The sequence below is a fragment of the Scatophagus argus genome, chromosome 5, assembly GCF_020382885.2.
Source record: "Scatophagus argus isolate fScaArg1 chromosome 5, fScaArg1.pri, whole genome shotgun sequence".
NCBI classification, from domain to species: domain Eukaryota; kingdom Metazoa; phylum Chordata; class Actinopteri; family Scatophagidae; genus Scatophagus; species Scatophagus argus.
This window is the reverse complement of record NC_058497.1, coordinates 24,456,955-24,475,527: the sequence shown is the minus strand read 5'-3', so window position 1 is coordinate 24,475,527 and position 18,573 is coordinate 24,456,955. Positions and strand designations below refer to the sequence as shown.

The 18,573-nt window shown below is 44.1% G+C and overlaps 1 protein-coding gene across 4 annotated transcripts in view; it reads right to left on the bottom strand.

The window, feature by feature from the left end:
* The window catches only part of mark4b (MAP/microtubule affinity-regulating kinase 4b), a 43,419-nt gene that overhangs the window by 7,440 nt on the left and 17,406 nt on the right, over positions 1–18,573 (bottom strand). For all 4 annotated transcript variants that reach the window (XM_046389943.1, XM_046389941.1, XM_046389939.1 and 1 more), the window contains exons 3-15: positions 18,255–18,308; positions 9,807–9,855; positions 9,660–9,725; positions 8,354–8,424; positions 7,687–7,743; positions 7,317–7,553; positions 6,535–6,654; positions 6,241–6,340; positions 5,770–5,879; positions 5,312–5,501; positions 4,963–5,180; positions 4,212–4,315; positions 948–1,226 (exon numbers count right to left, since the gene is read on the bottom strand). In XM_046389943.1, the coding sequence (XP_046245899.1) occupies positions 948–1,226; positions 4,212–4,315; positions 4,963–5,180; positions 5,312–5,501; positions 5,770–5,879; positions 6,241–6,340; positions 6,535–6,654; positions 7,317–7,553; positions 7,687–7,743; positions 8,354–8,424; positions 9,660–9,725; positions 9,807–9,855; positions 18,255–18,308 (1,655 nt within the window). The remainder of the gene's footprint in view (positions 1–947; positions 1,227–4,211; positions 4,316–4,962; positions 5,181–5,311; positions 5,502–5,769; positions 5,880–6,240; positions 6,341–6,534; positions 6,655–7,316; positions 7,554–7,686; positions 7,744–8,353; positions 8,425–9,659; positions 9,726–9,806; positions 9,856–18,254; positions 18,309–18,573) is intronic.

Genomic DNA, 18,573 nt, shown 5'->3' with positions numbered 1-18,573 from the left:
GAAGAAGAGAAGGAGATGAAGAGAGGGCAAGAGGAATGGAAAAAGGAAAATTAACAGCAGAGTCGGAGAGACATAGACACAACAAGTGTGTGTTTGTGTGTGTGTGTGTGTGTGTGTGTGTGTGTGTGTTTGGGGGGGGCAACAGAGATGACAGTAAGAAGCACAGGTAGAGAAGTACAAATCAAACTGTATGTACTGTAGGAGGATAGAAGACTGGCAGGTGACTGGCAAGGAAAAGCAAAAAGTTGAATAAAAACAAACAAACAAACAAACAGATAAAGCAACAATAAGCAGCAGAGAACTGGTTGTGAAAGACAAACAGTACGTCCACCTGAGCAGCAGACCTGGGTCAAACAGGTTTGTACCAGCTTAGTGTAGAACTTGGGGGTGTCGTTAACTGCATCAGGAAGACAATTTATGACAGAACATTACACACAAACTACTGCCTCTAACTGGACATAATGTCCAACTGCTTATATGTGACAGGAAGCAGTGAGCAGCACTACTGGGGGATTGAATGTGTATAAGACCAAAGTCTTATAACTCATTTATTGTTTATAAGGACTGCATTTGTTTGGGATTAGGCAGACTGATTTTCAAGAGTTGTAGGAAGCAGTCGACATTGGGAAAAGATAAGCAAGGAAAGCAGTCGGAATAACGTTTGAACACTATTAGACCCAGGTCTGAGATTAAGGAGGACATATTCCAAAGCCTGTAAAGATTTCATATTAGAGGAGGAAGGCTGATAGGTTAGTACTGGTTAAGGAAGAGACGGTGAGAGGCAGCAAAGGTTAGCTAAATGCTCTTCTTGTATAGGTTTACACTGTCCAGATCCAAGTCGAGAAACACACAAGCCTGGACAGGAGAGTCTGCTATTACTTCACCACATCTGGATGCCCTACAGAAACATTTCCTCCCTTTCTCCTTCCCCCGGCTTCTCCCCTTACCTGCGGGTCAACTTGGAGGTGATTTTGCTGAGCAGGTTGGTCGTGGCCCGGTTCCTGGCATGGGGCAAGGGGCTGGCATCGTGGGACAGCGTTGGGGAAGCCGGAGGAGCGTTGGAGGGAGGCCTGCGGTCTCTAATTTGCCCTCCATGGAAAGTGCTCCTCACTGTGGATCCCCTGGAGAGGCGGGAGGAGGGGGTGGAGGATGAGGAGGCGGCTCCGGAGGCACCGGCGATGCTGTGGGTCGAGGGGGAGGCGGGTGGAAGGCGGTGGGACAAGGAACTGGAGGGATGAGAAGGAGGAGGAGGAGGAAAGAGTGGTTAGCTGCAATCAAGATATTTTCAATTAGCAAGTGCAAGAACTGAACTCACATAATCTTTATATTGCAGTACCTCCTACCAGAGTTCCACACTTGTTTTAATATTCTAAATATCTGTGCAGAGCTCTCTTCATTCTAACTTAATAAAAAACATGCTGATGGGTAACTTCACATTCTGTTATCAGCTCCTGTTACTCAAACAGGAACAAACAAAACATTTGTGCATTGTTATCTGTGTATTAATACACATTTGACTTGCGCATGAGTCCCCAAAGCACCAGGATGGCACAATCAATCAATCCCACATTGATGCAAAATGTGATGCCCATGTTCACTGTAGAGAAGCAACGTGTCACCCAGTGCAATGGGGTGACTCATCGACGTGTTTTTAATATTTTTTGGACAACAAAGTCACAGAGGAATAAACAACATCAGCCTTGTTAAGAGGATCAATCTTCCACCTGCATGTTTGCGCAAAAAAATGCACTGTTCAATTTAAGATTTGCAAACTGAAGTAAGACTTTTTCAGACTTTTCAAGAAGCCTCAATTCTCACAGAACACAAATGCAACAGACTGAGAAGACAGACAGAGAGCTGCTCTTCACATCATAACCAACAATTAGTGTCTAATCCAAAATGTTCTCTTCCCCGCTATAGGGACGCTCTCACTTGTCTGCATGCACCAACTTCACCACTTACACCCCTGCGCGCGCACACGCACACACACACACACACACACACACACACACACACACACACACACACAGACCCTGACTCTCTTGCTGGCTGGTGGCCTGAGGCTGCTTTTCATAACGCTCCAGATAACACCCACATGCAGGGCTCAAGTGGGGCACAACCATTAGATGTGTTAAGTTGAAGAGCAGCCGTTGCAGAGCAAAATCGTTTAACGTCAATGTGAACTAGCTGCCTACTGCAGGGGGTCTTCACCAGGATGTAGAGACTGACAAAACAGTGAGGACAGAAGAAAAAGAAGGTTAAGCTGGAGCAAAAGAAAGGAAAGAAAACCAAATGATGTTCAACTCTCTTTTCACTCGTGTCTCATTTCTTTCCTTTCCTACAGCGTGATGGTTGTAAAAGTTATGTGCACGAATTTACAGGACTGTCCTGAATAGAAGGATTGAGATGACCGATCAAATCGGTCGGCCCTTCACCTCAAGGCGAACCTGCTTCAACAGTTTTAGTTATGTCAACCTAAAGATGAAACTATTTCTACAGTGACATTAATGACTGGCAAGCTTTATTACAATCAAACAGCAAAAGCAAATGAATTTCAGTTCAAGGACATGTAAGTCCAGTATGAAACCAAAGTCACACGCATGCTGTCCTAAATGTAACCTGTGTCTCTGCTGTGCACTCCCCCCCCACACATCGTGTGTGTGTGTGTGTGTGTGTGTGTGTGTGTGTGTGTGTGTGTGTGCGTGTGTCCTCATGTTTGTCCCATCAGCCACTCTGGCATGGCATCGCATTGACAAGGCCTCTGAGGCAGGCTGGCACAGTGCCAGTCCTCACTTCATCCTGCTGCTCTGTCTCCCCCCCTCACCTCCCCTTTTCTCCCCCTCCCCCTCTTCCCTCTGTTTTCCAATCCCCTCCTTTTTCCACCTGTCGCTCGTTGCCTCCGTTACCACCTGTTAACTCACAAAATGGAGCTGCGATGGGGGACGTGGCCTCATTGTGTTGCCTGTGCATAATGGCGTCGGGTGTGTTGTTCAACAGAGGCGGAATGTGATTAAATACATTTACTAAACTGCAGTGCTTAAATACAAATGTGAGGTACATTACTTCAGTCTTTTCTTCTCGTGCCACTTTCTATTTCTTCACTTCTGATTTTTTGACAATCCCAAAACATAATGCTGAAATACTCAAAACTCAACACCTGTTAAGTACAGCCGAAATTATCTGGGGTTTAATCTCACTTAGCTTATTTGCTGCTTTACCTTTTACATCCATTCATTCATATTTTTATCCGTTACTTTCAGTGGAGTCTTAGATCATCATTCTCTCGGCCACCTGACTCCTCTTCCTGACCTGAAATCACCCTCCCTCCCACCCACCCAACGGTGCAGGAACATTTTACTAGAGATCGGATGACAGACAGCAACGTCGTGGCTCAGGCAGAATTACAGAATGATAAAAGAGACAGAAGGACAGAAAACGGGTCAGCCAGAACAAAAGTGAGAAAGTGACCAAAGGGGAAGAAAGAGAGAGAGGAGATGGTGTCTGCCATGCTCTCACTCTGACAAGCTGACAACCATCTGTCACAACAACAGACAATTTATACTGGACACACACACACACACACTCACACTCATGCACGGTTTAAGCTCTTTATCCTCTCTTGAAGAGACGAAATGTATGTGAGACAAACACCCTGGGCCAAACACTCTCTGAGCCTTTTGCAAAAACAGACGAGCTGTACCAGTGGAACCAGTCTGTGAATAAGAATATCTTTTCTCCATTTGGCTAAATGAGATGCAACAGGACAATTCAAGGTCAAACTGGCTAATTTATTCCATCTCGCCCACGTTTGCCTTTGCTGTTGTTTTCACATTGCACTGACATTTAATAGCCAACTTCAGGCAGCCGATCACCACAACTGGTTGCATAAAACTGAATGTGTTTTTAACTTTGCCGAACTAAAACATGATTCTAACCTCAATGCTGATCCCTCGAGATCCTTCAGGGAGTTCTGATGCAAGATGAGGTGAAATGTAGAACTGGCACAAACAGACTGAAATTCGCTCTGGGCTGTGTGAACTGGCGCTCTGAATTCACGACGCTCAAACCTTCAGTGTCGCTTTTTATTTGTTTGCATGTACAAGCTCCAAGCCCACTGGCTGCAGTCCACATTTCCACAAAGAAAAGTCTTCACAATGTCACTGACTGTAAAGGTGAGCAGAAGCACAAACACACACACACACTCCTCTCACCTGTTTTCCTTGCCATTTTGCAGCAGTGTGTGTCTATCAGTGTTGGATCGGTCTGTGCACACATACGTGTTTCTTCGAGTCATGGCACTAGCAGGGATGTTGTTCTGCAGAAAGAATCGGAAATCCAAAATCACATGAATGCCACTGAAATGAATGATGTCCTGAATATCTGTAAAGGGCCTGATTTAATCTGATGCAGAGAGGAAATGTGGCTTACCACATGAGACAACACAAAGGGAGCTTCAAAAGTGAAAGACACTGTTGCATCTTCTCATGCCTCTTATTTACATCTAACATTTATGTGTCACAATCGGAAAACAACCTGCCTGCCGGGTGCTCTGAGCAGGTTCAGAGAAAAGTAAAGGCTTCTCTGACTGACTGACCTCAGATGATCATGACGTCTGCCTGTACCCAAACATTAAAGTTAATCTGAGGTTAATCTGGGTGCCGTCTTCAACTCCTTTTCTCACATGCTAATCTTACTGAACAACCATAATCTCCAATATTCCCCCTGCTGGATGAATTTACTGTTTGTGATTAATATCAGGGTATGTATATGCTTTAATAATCCGCGCTTCTCTAATCTGCAGGAGATGTTAATGTTTGCAGTCTCCATAATATCTGTGTCAGTGTAGCCTCAATGTGCTCTAATCTGAGGAAATGGGATTAGGAGGACACTGAGGATTCTGCCATCTGTACCTGTTGTATCGATGGGGGATTCAACGCTGACAAAATAACTTTTTGGCCTTACTGTGGTTGACGTAACGTCCTTGCGCCGGTCAGGTATCTCTGCCTTATTCGGGTTGTGAGCAGAGCTGACCATGGGACTCGAGGGAGTTGGGATGCTACGGGAGCCGACGGTGTTGGTGCTCGGTTTGCGGATTGACAGCCGCTCCTCCTTAAGCCCCGCCCCTTCGCCGACGCCACTGGGACTCCGCTTGGGGTGTGACCCTGGAACCGCTGGACCACCTGAGACATATGAAGCAAGCGTTCTCAGTGAGATAGATTTCTGTCAGCCATTTCTACATTTCAGGGTTAATCAAACCAACTCCAGAGAATTACAAGCTAAACTAACGTGTGATCTCTGTATTTTTGCTTACAGAAGTCAGAGTGCCGTCGCTGGCGGTGGTAGGTGGAGGCGCTACGCTGAGCCTTGTGGCCAGAGGAGGAAGAAGGTGCAGCAGAGGAGGAAGAGGAAGTGGTGTGTTTGCTGGTTCCGTTGGTGATGGTTCCTGGTCGGACCCGAGCTAGACTCAAACTGCTGCCCGACCGAGAATCGCTGCCCCCAACCTGAGAGGCAAACAGACCCAGAAAGAAGCAAAGGTTTTACACTTACACTGTGACTGGAGACAGGCACAGACTAGACTGTAAGTCTAACCAAAACCGAGTTAGTCTAGTCCAGTTCCAAAAACAGGTTCAGTTTATTTCATGTCTCAGTCTACACAAGACTGGGACTGGAACAAATCGTGCCTGTTCAGAGCTGATGGACTGGCTGAGCTCTGGCATCGCTGCTTGCACCAAAAACAAGCAAATAATTAAGCCGACCCAACACACTCACCTCATTCTTACGTCCCAGCAGCAGGTATGTGGCAGTGACGTTGTTGTACCTCTGACTGACCAGCGAATCTCTGACTTCTTCTCTAGTGAAGCCCATCCCAACCATCACATCTGGAACAAAACATATAAAATTACCTTCAGCGCTCGAGAGGAGTGCCAGTAAAATTGTGACATCCCATAGGACATTCATGTCTGGGAACCTTTGGCTGGCATAGTATATATGAAGTCTGGGATAAGCTTTCTTTGGTAGGTTGAACAGTGCACTGACCAAAGGGTACCATCACAGGCACTGATGACATGACCCACTCAGGCTGAGTGTCCTCAGAGGTGGGAGCTGAGGACTGTGCAGACTAGCTTACTTTTACTGAATGTTTACTGCAACCTGCCACAGGACTCAACTCCAGACGGAGACGAATCATTTTGTGATCAATGATCATGTTAATTAATGAACAGCAGAAGGCATCTTTCTCACCAATGCGGTTGGGGTCGTTCAAGTCCTCCTCAGGCTCCGTGTGGGGCTTGAGCTCGTCGCCGTCATAGCCGACATTAAGCCACTTATCTTTCATTATTTGCTGGTGAAGAAAGAGAAGCAGAGTGAGAACAAATACAGCAATGCAGTATAGAGATCAAAAACTGAAAACTGCTTCTGAAGTTGTTTCTTAAATTTAGGTCCATCTGTAGTATCTCGACAGCTCCATATGCAGACACCAACGTGGTCATCTTGAACATGCTGGAAGTACATGCTGCTGTTAAAGCTCCTCCTCACCTCCAGTGAGCAGCGCTTGGCAGGGTTGAGGACAAGGAAGCGGCGCAGGATTCCCTCACAGTCTGTAGACATGTAGAAGGGCACGCGATATTTGCCCCTCAAAACACGCTCCCGCAGCTCCTGAACACAACACACATTGATGCATAATGAGCTTCCTATACAGGAACTATGCAAGATCTGACCTCTAGTAGTGCTGTGGAGTTGTTTTTCTGTTAGTGGTTTTATTGATCTACTGCATACACACAAGGACACACGCACGCACACACACACACACATGGATGACATGACACATCCTCGCTAATGGTTTCACACTAATCCCCTGACCAACAGGTGCCTGTAACGTGCTGCAACACACCAACAATGGCAGCGGAGAAGAAGGAGGTCAGCTAGACACAATGCAGGAACAGCTTTCAAACCTACACAAGGATACACACAGTGCACTTTGGAAAGCATTTTAATGCAAATATAACTTTGTTTACAACAAAAGTACACAAGGCAGATTTAATTACAAAACTGATCATCAGTTTTGACTGTGTCAGTACCTTTTATCTAAACTAATTACCATAAGACTGATTTCAACCACACTGTACAACCCTGAGAGGAGGCAGAGTAAAACTAGTTTTCTTTGTACTAGTACTTTGTACTTTTCTTTTATTTTGCCATTAATAGAAAGCTTGACAAATGAATCTGTAAGACAAACACCTGAGAAATCATTTCACGGGTGTTTTCAGCTTTCTCAAATGACATTTTTAGTGGACTAAAAGAGCCTCTGCATCACTCACCTTTAAGTTCTGTCCGTCAAAAGGCAAGGATCCACTGACCAGTGTGTACAGGATGACACCCAGGCTCCAGATGTCCACCTCTGGACCGTCATACTTCTTCCCCTGGAAGAGCTCCGGAGCGGCATACGGCGGGGAGCCACAGAACGTGTCCAGTTTACTGCCCGCAGAGAACTCGTTACTGAAGCCAAAGTCGGCTATTTTGATGTTTGAGTCGGCGTCGAGTAGCAAGTTCTCCGCCTGAAGGAAATAACACAGACAGTGAGACACGTAGACATACAGAAAGAAGACTATAATCCTGTCTTGTGACTGAAAAGCTCAGTTGCTCTGACTGATTTCTGGTTCAGACTCATTTCATTCACTGTGTAATCACCTTCAAGTCTCTGTGAACAATGTTCTTCTGATGACAGTAGTGCACCGCTGAGACAATCTGAAAAAGAAAAGACAATGGAGGGAAGATAACTGTACCTGGTGTCTGCACTTGTATATATCTATGTAAATAGATGCTAAACTAGGAGCTCCGTTCACACGCTCTGACACCTGCCTTGACCAGCAATATAACGCAGCACTTCACATAAGAAACAGATGACAGGATTCCTTGCTGTCTTTGTCTGCCCCGTTTGTGGAAGAGTTTACTGCTTTTCTGTCTTGTCTGCTTTAGGTTCCCACTGCTCAGCAACAAGCCAAGCAGAGACTACAAACAAAAACCCACATCAACTCTCAAGTAGCTCAGATTTCAGCTTAACTTCTGGAAGGAAAAAATGTTTTTTTCCTGTCCTCCTTCTCTCTTCTTAGTAAGTCCAGACTTTTATTTTGTTCTGTTCAGTTTTCCCAGCCACACGGCAGTTTTGTTGATGCTGACTTCATCTGGCCAAGCTATCATTTGGGCTCACAGTGCAGTGTTAGGATAATTGGGGAGTCACACAGGATGTTATGTGTAGGTTTACGCAGCAGCGGGAGCATAACAGCAGCTATGGCTTGTGCAGGATCACACAGACAGACAGAGAGAGAGGTGAGGTAAGGTATGAGACTTAACTCACCTGTCTGAACTTGGCTCTGGCCTCTTTCTCTTTCATTCTGCCGTGAGCCACGAGGTAGTCGAACACTTCGCCTGGAGGAAAAATGAAGAGCGCAGAGATGTGCTGAAGTTCACAGGTTCACACAGGTTCGCCCAACCACATAGGCAGAATATTTACTATCACATTGTTTTTCTGCATACGTCAGTGCTAAATGCTGGATGTCTGCTGCTTTATCCCCCTTTGGCTCCTGTACCAGAACTTTCACAAGATATTATGTGAAGGCAGAATGTCTCTTCCCTCATTATGTGCTCATGTGCAATTAAGTCCTTTAAGGCTCTGTACAGCTGTCACAATTAACCAATTAACTGACTAGCCAACCAAAATGGTTTCCAACTGTTATGATAGTCGATTAATCGTTTTAGCCGTTTTTCAAGCAGAAATGTCAAATGCTTGAAACGACAATGAAACCAGTTAGCAGTCGCGGCCCCAGATCTCTGACACAGGATTGTGAGTTAAATTCAGGTCTGCATCAAGCCTGCAGATATTCGTTTTCCCGCGTTAGTTGAGTAAATTAGGCAAAACTGAAAAGGAATTACACCTGATACAATGACTCAGATGAGCAAAGGCATAGGTGGACATGTATGGAAAAGAATAAGTTGGTCTATGTCTTCAAATGTTTCTTCTCCACGGTTTTCTTTTTCAGCTCACTTAACAGCTAACAGCTGTAAACTGCTATCCAGTCAGGTGGAACACATACATGAAACCATTTCTTTATAACCTCTGTTGTTCAAAATTCCTCATATTCAGAAACTGCTTGAAATCTTTAAACATTTAAATCATATTCCAGAAACTCCAAAGTTTCAAATGTGAAAGTCTCCATACACATTTTGTGGCCAAACATCTGACCTCCTGAGATTCTAAACAGTGAAACAGGCTGAGGTTAAGTTGAGCAGCATGTCGGCTGGTGAGCTGCTGTCTCCTTATTAGGCATTTGAAGTAACATACAGAGAGAGCAGCAGAGAGAGATTAAGGGATCCTGAGGAGAGTAGAAAGGAAAACAGAGAAGCTGCAAAAATAGAAGAGTGTTTGGGAAACAGCGGAGCAGAGGAAAAACAAAAGAGAAAACAGTAGAGCAGCAAAACCTGACCTTTTTCACAGAGACAAAAATGAGATCTCGCTAATGAAAGTGTAGACAAATGGAATTAACTCAACAGTTTATACGCTAAATGAATTAGCTGTAGAGTGTATTCCAGTCGAAGAAATCAATCTAATTGGCGGCTTTCAATAACTGGCGGTGATGATGAGGGTGGGTGGGGACGTCACTCACCTCCGCTGGCGTACTCCATAATCAGGTAAAGAGTCTTCTCAGTCTCAATCACCTCAAACAGCTGCACTGTAACACACACAGGAGGACAGGACGTTAACACAAAGGCCAGCACGGAAAAACACACACACTCTCTGGAACGTAACTCACCTATGTTGGGATGTTTGAGAGTTTTCATAATGCGTACCTCCCGAAACAACTGAAAAAAATAAATAAAGGAGATAATTAACATGGTGTATTGAAAAGAATGTATGGTTACAATAAACAAAGGGAGATACAATCAACAGTCATATAGTACAACATGCATCAGTCACTCTAATCCCTCATTCAAATGAACTGCTCCTTCAGTTAATTCATACAGTCCACAGCTGGCATACAGACACTGTTCTCCATCTTTCCTTCGTCTTTGCGACCACCTCTAGACCTGGGGCCACCCACAGGAGCGTCTCACTGCTGCTAGGCTGACAGCGGGGCCTCCTCCCCTGAGTGTTCGTTCCCTCTGAACGCCCCCAACCATCCATCACTGAGCTCCAGACTGCTGCGTCATCCTGCCACCCCGATGCCGTCCCTCTCTGTCTAATTAAAGTAATGTATTTCCCTGTGAACTCATTTTAAAAGATTACAGAGGGAAAGCGCCGCTGCCAGATGCATCGCAGAGGAACATGCTGATGGGCGGTTTTGAGAGGTTTCTAACACCAGATGGAATTAACCTAAACTGAACCAGAATTAAACCACAGAAGAAAGAAAATATCACATGAAATCTCAAGTAAGTCTGAAGGAGATCCTTGAAATTGAATTTCAAACTGAACTATGCATTCAAGGTTTGGGATTTGGCTATTAGTGACAAAGTGAGACATTCTGACTGTGGAGCGCAGCATGACGAAAAAACAAAATGTGTGTGTTACAAGCGGAGAGTGTGTCCACAGGGAACCGAAGCAGAAATAGAAAATGATGCAAAGTTAACAATGGAGCAGAGATGAGGGGCGTAGAGGGAGGAAAAGACAGGAAGACAATAAGAAAGCAAGAAAGAACAAGTAAAACGGTACGACAAGAAACTGACGTCATTTATTTGGGAGCCATTCATTTTGCTCAGCAATCCTGCCTCGGCTTAAAATACTTTTAAGAAAAAATTCCACATAAAGTGAAAGAAGTGAAAGAAAGAGATAAAGAGGAGAGACTGTGAAAACAACGAGAATATAAAAGCAGGAATTCACTGATTCATTTTGTCCTTCATCTCTCCAATCAGGAATTCAGTTTATTTTTTAACATTCAGAATTTAGTGGAGTACATACTAAAGTACTACTCACTTAACTAACATGACCTTTCAGGTGTGACAGCAGCTGAGTGTGACTAATCAGTGGCGGCGGCGGCAGCAGCACCTCACATGTTCGTCTCCCTGCGTCATTTGACTGTCAAATCTTATTTTAAAAGGAAACTTCCTTCGAGCCACGTGCTCAAGGAATTTGCTGTCTCACAGCGAAGTAACAACACTTTCACAGTGACATAACTTCACACTTGCCCGAGGCGATGCGTGTATGATGTTATCTGTGAAAACACACACACAGAGACACATTCCCGGTCTTCAATGGACACCAAGGGAAATGACCCGTTCAGTTCACACACATCCCTCCCACACACACACACTCACACACATTGACAGACTTGGCCACACTAGACAGTCAAATGTTTTGTGCCAAGATGAGACACCAACTACTTCAACCAGCATTCAAATAAAACACCACACAAAAACTGGTGCGATGAACTCCACCTTCACTGCTTCCCTCTGTCATGGCAAACTGAAAATGTTTGTGTTTTGGACTGTTGGTCAGAAAAAAAACACATCATTTAAAGACATTGTGCTGTGGGTTTAACTGAAACAAAAGAATCCACACACACGAGAACCAACACACTCTCTGGCTACGTAATAAACATTAGCTTCTATTGTCCTCTGTCAGTTTTTTTGCTCTTAAAATGGGTCCATTGGGAGTGTGTGTAATTGAATTAAGTGCAGGGTGCATCAGCTGTCCTTCTGAGCTTTAGGAAGAATTATCAGCTAAGCCTCTTCTCTCTCTCCCATACACCCATTCACCTTCCTCACTCCCCCCTTCTCTCCTGGACCCATTCACCTCTTCAGCTTGCACATTTTCACCAGAAACCCCAGCAGCTGGCCAGGAAATTGTCGAGTCACTGTTATTGATCAACAGTCCGATCAATCCTCTGCTCATACTGCAGTCATGCTGGGCTTTGGGGCAGTGTTATCACACTTCTGCTGCACTGTGCAAATTATAAAAATTCCTGGGTTCGAAACAAAAATATCCCCCATCACATCCAAACACAGCATTTGCCCAATGAGCCAGCAGAATAGCTTCAGTGACCTGCCTTCTTCCCGGTTCTCTCCCATGGTGATGGGCCCGCGTCACGGTTGCCATGCCAACCCAGGTATTAATCCCTGGGGGCTGAGCGAAGTCATGGAGCGGCGAGCACATGGAAGGAGCTGCACACACAGACAGACCAGCCCTGTTTACACGCAGCCGCTGTCATGTGGCGTCCTCAGAGCATGTTGATTTTTGTGTTTACGCTTAGCCTTTAATCTAACTGCGTGTTTAAAAGGCTCGTAGAACATTCTCAGTTTTAGAAAAGATTTCAGCATCTGACAGCAGTGTATTCTTTTCCAGCATCCTTCACTTTCCCGTCTCTTCATCTTTTCCCTCCTTTCAGGCAGCATTAATCGACTTCTGAGCGTTTACATCCTCTGTCTCTCTCTATCTGGGAATCAAGAAGGAAGCTCTCACTGCTTTTCTACAAGGATTTACACAAAGCAACTTAATGACTGACCGTCGAGCTTCTTTTATCCCCCACTTTTCTCTTTCACACTTTGAGAGTGTTACTGTGTGGGTTTGATTCATGTGTCTGGCCTGCCACTCTGTTGACCTCTGACCTGCATATCCAGGCTGCGTGTCTGTGTTTTTCTTCTTCTTGGCACACAACTAGTACGTTCGCACACAAACACACAAAGAGAGAGAGAGAGTGTGTGACCATAAAAAGAAAGACGAGTTGTTGTCTTGCTGACGCACTGCAGTACACATTTCCTCTTCTCAGCTCCAGCCAATCAGGAGATCAGAAAAAGTCAGAGGACAAAAAGGGGAAGAGAGTGAAGGACAAAGACCGACAGAATGAGAGGGACAAATGGACACAGGCCTCTCGTGAATGACCCTCTGTGTGTCTGTCTGTGAACTCAAACACAGTCCATTACTGACAGGAGCTGAGATGAAACATTTTATGCCACTTCAGAAGGTACACACTAACTACTTGCTGTAAGACTGTATTCCTGTCACATCTATGTGCCTGTAGGAACAAGCCCTCTTCACTGAAGGCAACACCTGACATGGTGTTTAATCACAGCCGGTCCACTCGGACAAAACACCAGAGATCCTTATTGTTCATCATGGGAACAAAAGTTGGCTCAGACGCTGTGGCTGTAAACAGTTGCTCTGGTGGGATTGATCAGGTAATGTTAGCCTGGTAGCCTAAAGCTTAACGACTACTGAGGTTTTATGGTGTAGTTACACAAAACTTGATTTTATCCTGGTGGCTTTTTGCAGATTAGGGATAGACAAGATTAAATACACCAAAAATATATAATATAAAAATAAAAAAACAGTTCCAAAGCAAATCAATAAATGTTCTCTGAAAAATAAAATAAATCCAGCATCTCTGACTCTCCTTGGATGCGCACAGCAGAGAGAACAAAAATACGTTGAGAACTGCCAATACTGGTTTTATTTTTGATAATCAAAAATGAAAGCTCATTTCAATCAACAACTGAATGCATACCGTAATCACATAAAGATCAGGTTATACCATGAAATGATTTACCATAATAATACCTCATCACAAAATCTAACCAGTCAAACACAATCTGAATTATAAAGCCTCTTCAGTGTACTTCAGCGTACTGCCGTTTTACGACACTCTAATGAGCAACATTACTCAAGGATTTGCCTTCACTCTTTTTGGTTGTCACGGGGAAACATCTGAATAAACTTTTGACCCAGTTTCTCTCTTTGTTGCCTGTTGCTGGGAGAGCTGACCTTCTCCGTTATCCCAGTAAAAACGCCTGCGATATGAACACAAGCCCTCCGTTCCCTTAACGTACACCAGTTAACTGGATGAGAGGAGCTGAATGATTGCTGAAGAGTAGCTGGAGTTTAATTAGGCCTCATATAGCTGGCTGTTTGACCCAGATCATAGAAAGCCTAACTCAGCTTGATTAAGAACAAGGGCAGGACAACATACTTCTTTTCTTCTGCTGTTCTATTTGTGTTGCTTTGAAGAAAAGTTTGTGGGAAAACCTTATGCTCTCGTTCTGTCCACCCTCTTGTCCCTTTATTGTCTAATTATTCCCTTTGCACACTGGCACCATGCATACAGCAGCAACAATGTGATTATGCACAGACACCCACAGAGGGACAATATGCTGCATACAATAGCAATGCACATAATGGCATTACACGTGCACACAAAGGCAGAGCAGAGAGCGTGACGGGCTGCGAGTTTATCCACCCGTCATCATTCACGAAGGCCTACGCACACACGCACAGGGTTTGCGGTCTGTCTGTTCTCTCCGGTTCTGCTCTGTATCTTGTCTTTCTCAGGGTCTCTGCTCCGGTGCCAAGGCCCCAGTGACACCCCCCTCTCCACCCGACTCGGCCGTCCCCTTTTGTTTGCCTGTCTGGAATTCAGCTCCTGGCTGAGGGGGCCTGGGTGAGGGACAAAACACACTTCACAGCATTAGATGGTGGCCCAAACACTGTCCCACACACACACACACACACACACACATACACTTTACTTTTGCGCACATACACAACATTGGAGGACTGTCGACAAATTCTAGTGTTCTCAAAGTAACACCAGGCATTTGATGGGGCCCTGCATAGTCTGGCAGATTATCCAACAACACACACCACAGGGAAGAGCGCATAGAAAAAACGCATGTTGCTTTAAGATATGAAACAGGATACTTTTGCTGAGGTATTTCCAGAAAACTAGAAGAGAATCAACTAGGATTCAGTGGACAAATCAAGTTTTGAATTTCAAGTTTTGAATTTCTTACACGTTGTGACACATTTGCTGCATTCAGGGACAGCAGGACAGTCTGATGTCAGAAATTCCAACTCTGCGTATAAACATCTTTGCAACTGGACTGATTTAGTCTGTTCTCAGACAATAAACACCCAAAGTAAACAACTCTCAAAGTAAACAAGAAAAAAACTGTTTACAAGCGCTCTCAGCACTCTGCCAAATACGCTTTAGTTAGTGTGTGCAACAAAAGAAGATTTGTGTTTTCCATTCTGTTATTACAAGATTTGTGTTTTATTCTGACATTGCTCAACTAGAAGCGGGCTCTATGCCGAACTCGCCAACTCATTTCAAACGGCATCAACCGACTGTGAACACGGTGCAAGGAAAAAACAGGCTCGAATGCAAACCCGGAGAATATTTATTTTTATTATATTAAGAAAATCTTTTATTTTTTTCACCATGAGTAGGTTGCAGCTGGTGACAGAAGTGTTAACAGGCTAGTTAATTTTAAAAGAAAAAGCTTTTTTTTGGTTTGCTTTTGTCAAACTATACCAAAAACATGCCAAACTGCCACTTCAAGATCGAGGCACGTACTGAACGAGATTTCTGTGTACAAAACATCCCTAATGTGCACGATTTACACTCGATGTCAAGGCCAGGAGATACATCAAATAATCTACTGCACATGACTTTTTCCTCTAACTTGTCCCTGTTAGAGCAGGCTGGCGTGTGGATGACACACCCGCCATTCTGCAGAAACAAGATGTAGTTTTAGGAAACGTGGTCCAGGTCTACATAGGACCAAAAGCACAGCTGTGATTACAGGAGAGCTACTACTGCAACACAGCGCCTGGAGAGAAAGGAGAGAGAAGTGGGACATGGAGCTACAGTAAAGAGAACAAAATAAAGAGTTGATGAAGAGAAAGTAAAAACGGATGAGTGGGGAGAAGAGATGGAGGGAAATGGGGCATAAAGATACAAAATCGAGAGGAAGTTTACAGAAAACAGACTGAGGCATAACAGAGTGTGAGGAGAAAGAGAAGAAGAAGAGAGCTTCTGTACAGAGTGCTGACTGAAGCTGCTGTGTGTTTCTATTTCAACCCAACTGTGAATACTACATCTTCTGAATATTAATGCTGCGAAAATTAAAACGCAAATTATGTGCATCTCCATCAGGTACACTGAAGCAAATAAATCAGTCTCCCATGAAAGACAAAAGTCTGATTAATGTTGGACAAATAAACCTCAAACTTCACCTTTTCATCCAAAGGCAAAATGGAGGACAGGGGGCGGGACGGGGAGACAGCAGGTTGGACATGTCCTCACATCCCTCCAGAAAGTGTTTCTTAATGTCCAGCATCATGTGTGAATGCCTGACCCAGCAGTTTTACTGTTAGCGTCATTAAATCAGCAAATACATTTCAGTTGCACCTTCATAAAGTGAGGTGGACTCTAATATTTTAACTGGACACGAGGAAATGAACTCCTCACATCAAAAGGCAGAGAGCACAGAAAGACGTGACATTTCATAGACTAAACACTGAAGCCAAAAGGGTGAAAAGCTAAATTTATGTATAATCAAATCCAGACCTGTTTTGCAGACTACAGACAAAGTTGTGGCAGGGAAAAGAGACAGCTGGTGAGACGGGTTACATGAGAGACAGACAAAGACAAAGCAGCAGACAGTGAGACAGTCACCTGGCAGCATGTGTGGTGTCCTACACCAACTACAATAATGCTGACAGGATACTACTGGCAGACCAGCATTGCGCTATGCAGTACTAGACCGCTACCACGCTGCTGCAGAACACACACACACAATAAAACCAAGGCCTTTGCTTTAGGATCTGATGAACAGATTCATGGTGTAATTAAGTAGGAATCTCCCTGCTGGAACCGAAGGCAGATGATTTGCTCTCACAACAGCTGTTCAGCACAAGGAGGTCTGTATTCCCACCACAGGACAAGCACAAGCACACACTCACAGTGCACACATGAACATCCATCAGCCCAGCTTCACCTCTGTTTAAAAAAAGAGCCAACAGCTTATCAGCTGGTGATAGCACAGACAGAACATTAACTGTGGCAGGAAGTGCATTTTGGCAGAGCATAATATGATGAAATGATGGTACTTTATAACAGATGAAAACTCACTCAAAAAGTATTCCTCTGGCGTTTTGGCCATAAACACACACAATCCTTTGTTAAATGGGCAATGTCACATGGCAGCCGTCACTTTTGATCCATATGAACTGAACCAAAGGCCAAAAAGCTTTCAACTTTACAGCCACCACTGGATCCGATCTGAACATTTTCGGGTCAGAACAACCAGAGAGAGTTTTTAACAAAGGATGTGTGTTTTTCTGTTAATAATCAGAGCATCTGCTGACCTGCACAGAGCCAGACACCATCAATAACTCAACTCTGTTATCAATAGTGTCCAAATACAGCCTGGGCTGGTTAGCTAACCAGCTGAGTATTCATCAATAAGCTAGCTGTGTGCATGAGTGTGTGTGTGATGCAGTATCGATATGAGGATGTGAAAGAGTTGCATTGATAGGTGCTGATAAAGAAGACACACAAGGCCAAACATTGGTCAGCAGAGTCACAGCTGAACAAAGAGTGACTTGCATGAACTGTGAGAACAGAGTTTATCACATAAACTACACACAAGGCTAAAATCTGGTGCAAAAGTGGGAAAAAAACAGCACACAGTTCGTGATAACTCTGATAAGCTACAAAAACTGCAACCTTAACTGCCTGTTAAGCTCAATAAAGCTATGCTTTCATTCAGTTTTGTAACATTACATGACTGTCAACTAATACATGCATGACACACACACACAGCAGGCCAAGTTCAGACAGGAGAGAGTTTAATCTCATCAGGTCTGTGAATGCATCACATGTAGGTAATACATGACCCCACATGACGCTGGATGAGCATTCAGTGACGAACATTAGTCCAAGCCGTTAACCCAGTTAATACCAGAGGAATGAGTGGACAAATGATGGCTAAATCATACTGACACGAAGCAGAACTCTTTGCTCTGCCAGCTTCTTCTAAATCACCAATAAAATACAAGGTAGCCAAGCCATTTTCACTGCATCCATCTCTGTGCTCTCAATGCTTAAAAAATCCCCACCTGAACCGATGCAGAGTCTTTTCAGCTCTTAATCTGCAGCCAGTAGCAGATTCCCCAACATCGAATTTCACATAACGACCAAAAGGTCAACATTCAGACTACTGGGCGCTTTCACCTGAAGCAAAACAGTCATGTGAAGATCAGCGTTCAGTAACTGCTCCTTATGCAGCAGAAATGCAAACAAACAAACTTTAAGACAGGAGATGGACTGACTGAGGGTTGAATTCTTAAAATAAGAGGACAAACAGGGTCACATGCACATAGATCGTACAGTCACAGAGGTTAAGCAGATGAAAAAGTGATGATGTATGTGATGTCTCTGTGATGTACCAGAGTCTACATACACAAAGACACATGCAGTAACACTCACTTTCTGTAGGCCCGTTGGGTTGAGCTGTGTTTTATCGATGATCTTTATTGCAACCTTGGAGAAAACAGGAGAAAAACAAAGAAAACATTAGTTCCACACAAAAGTAAGTGTATAAGTCGTTGCAAGAAATCCCATATGATACAATCTCAGGTAGCATTTATTCCTGGACTATTGTACTGAAGTGCTTTTCACTGTGCAAAGATTTAATTATCCTCATTAATTAATCTGTTGATTATTTTCTTGATTATTTGTACGGTTTCTAACATTCCTTCAGCCTGTGCAGATGCCCTCGTCTTGTCTGACTGACATATTAAATTTA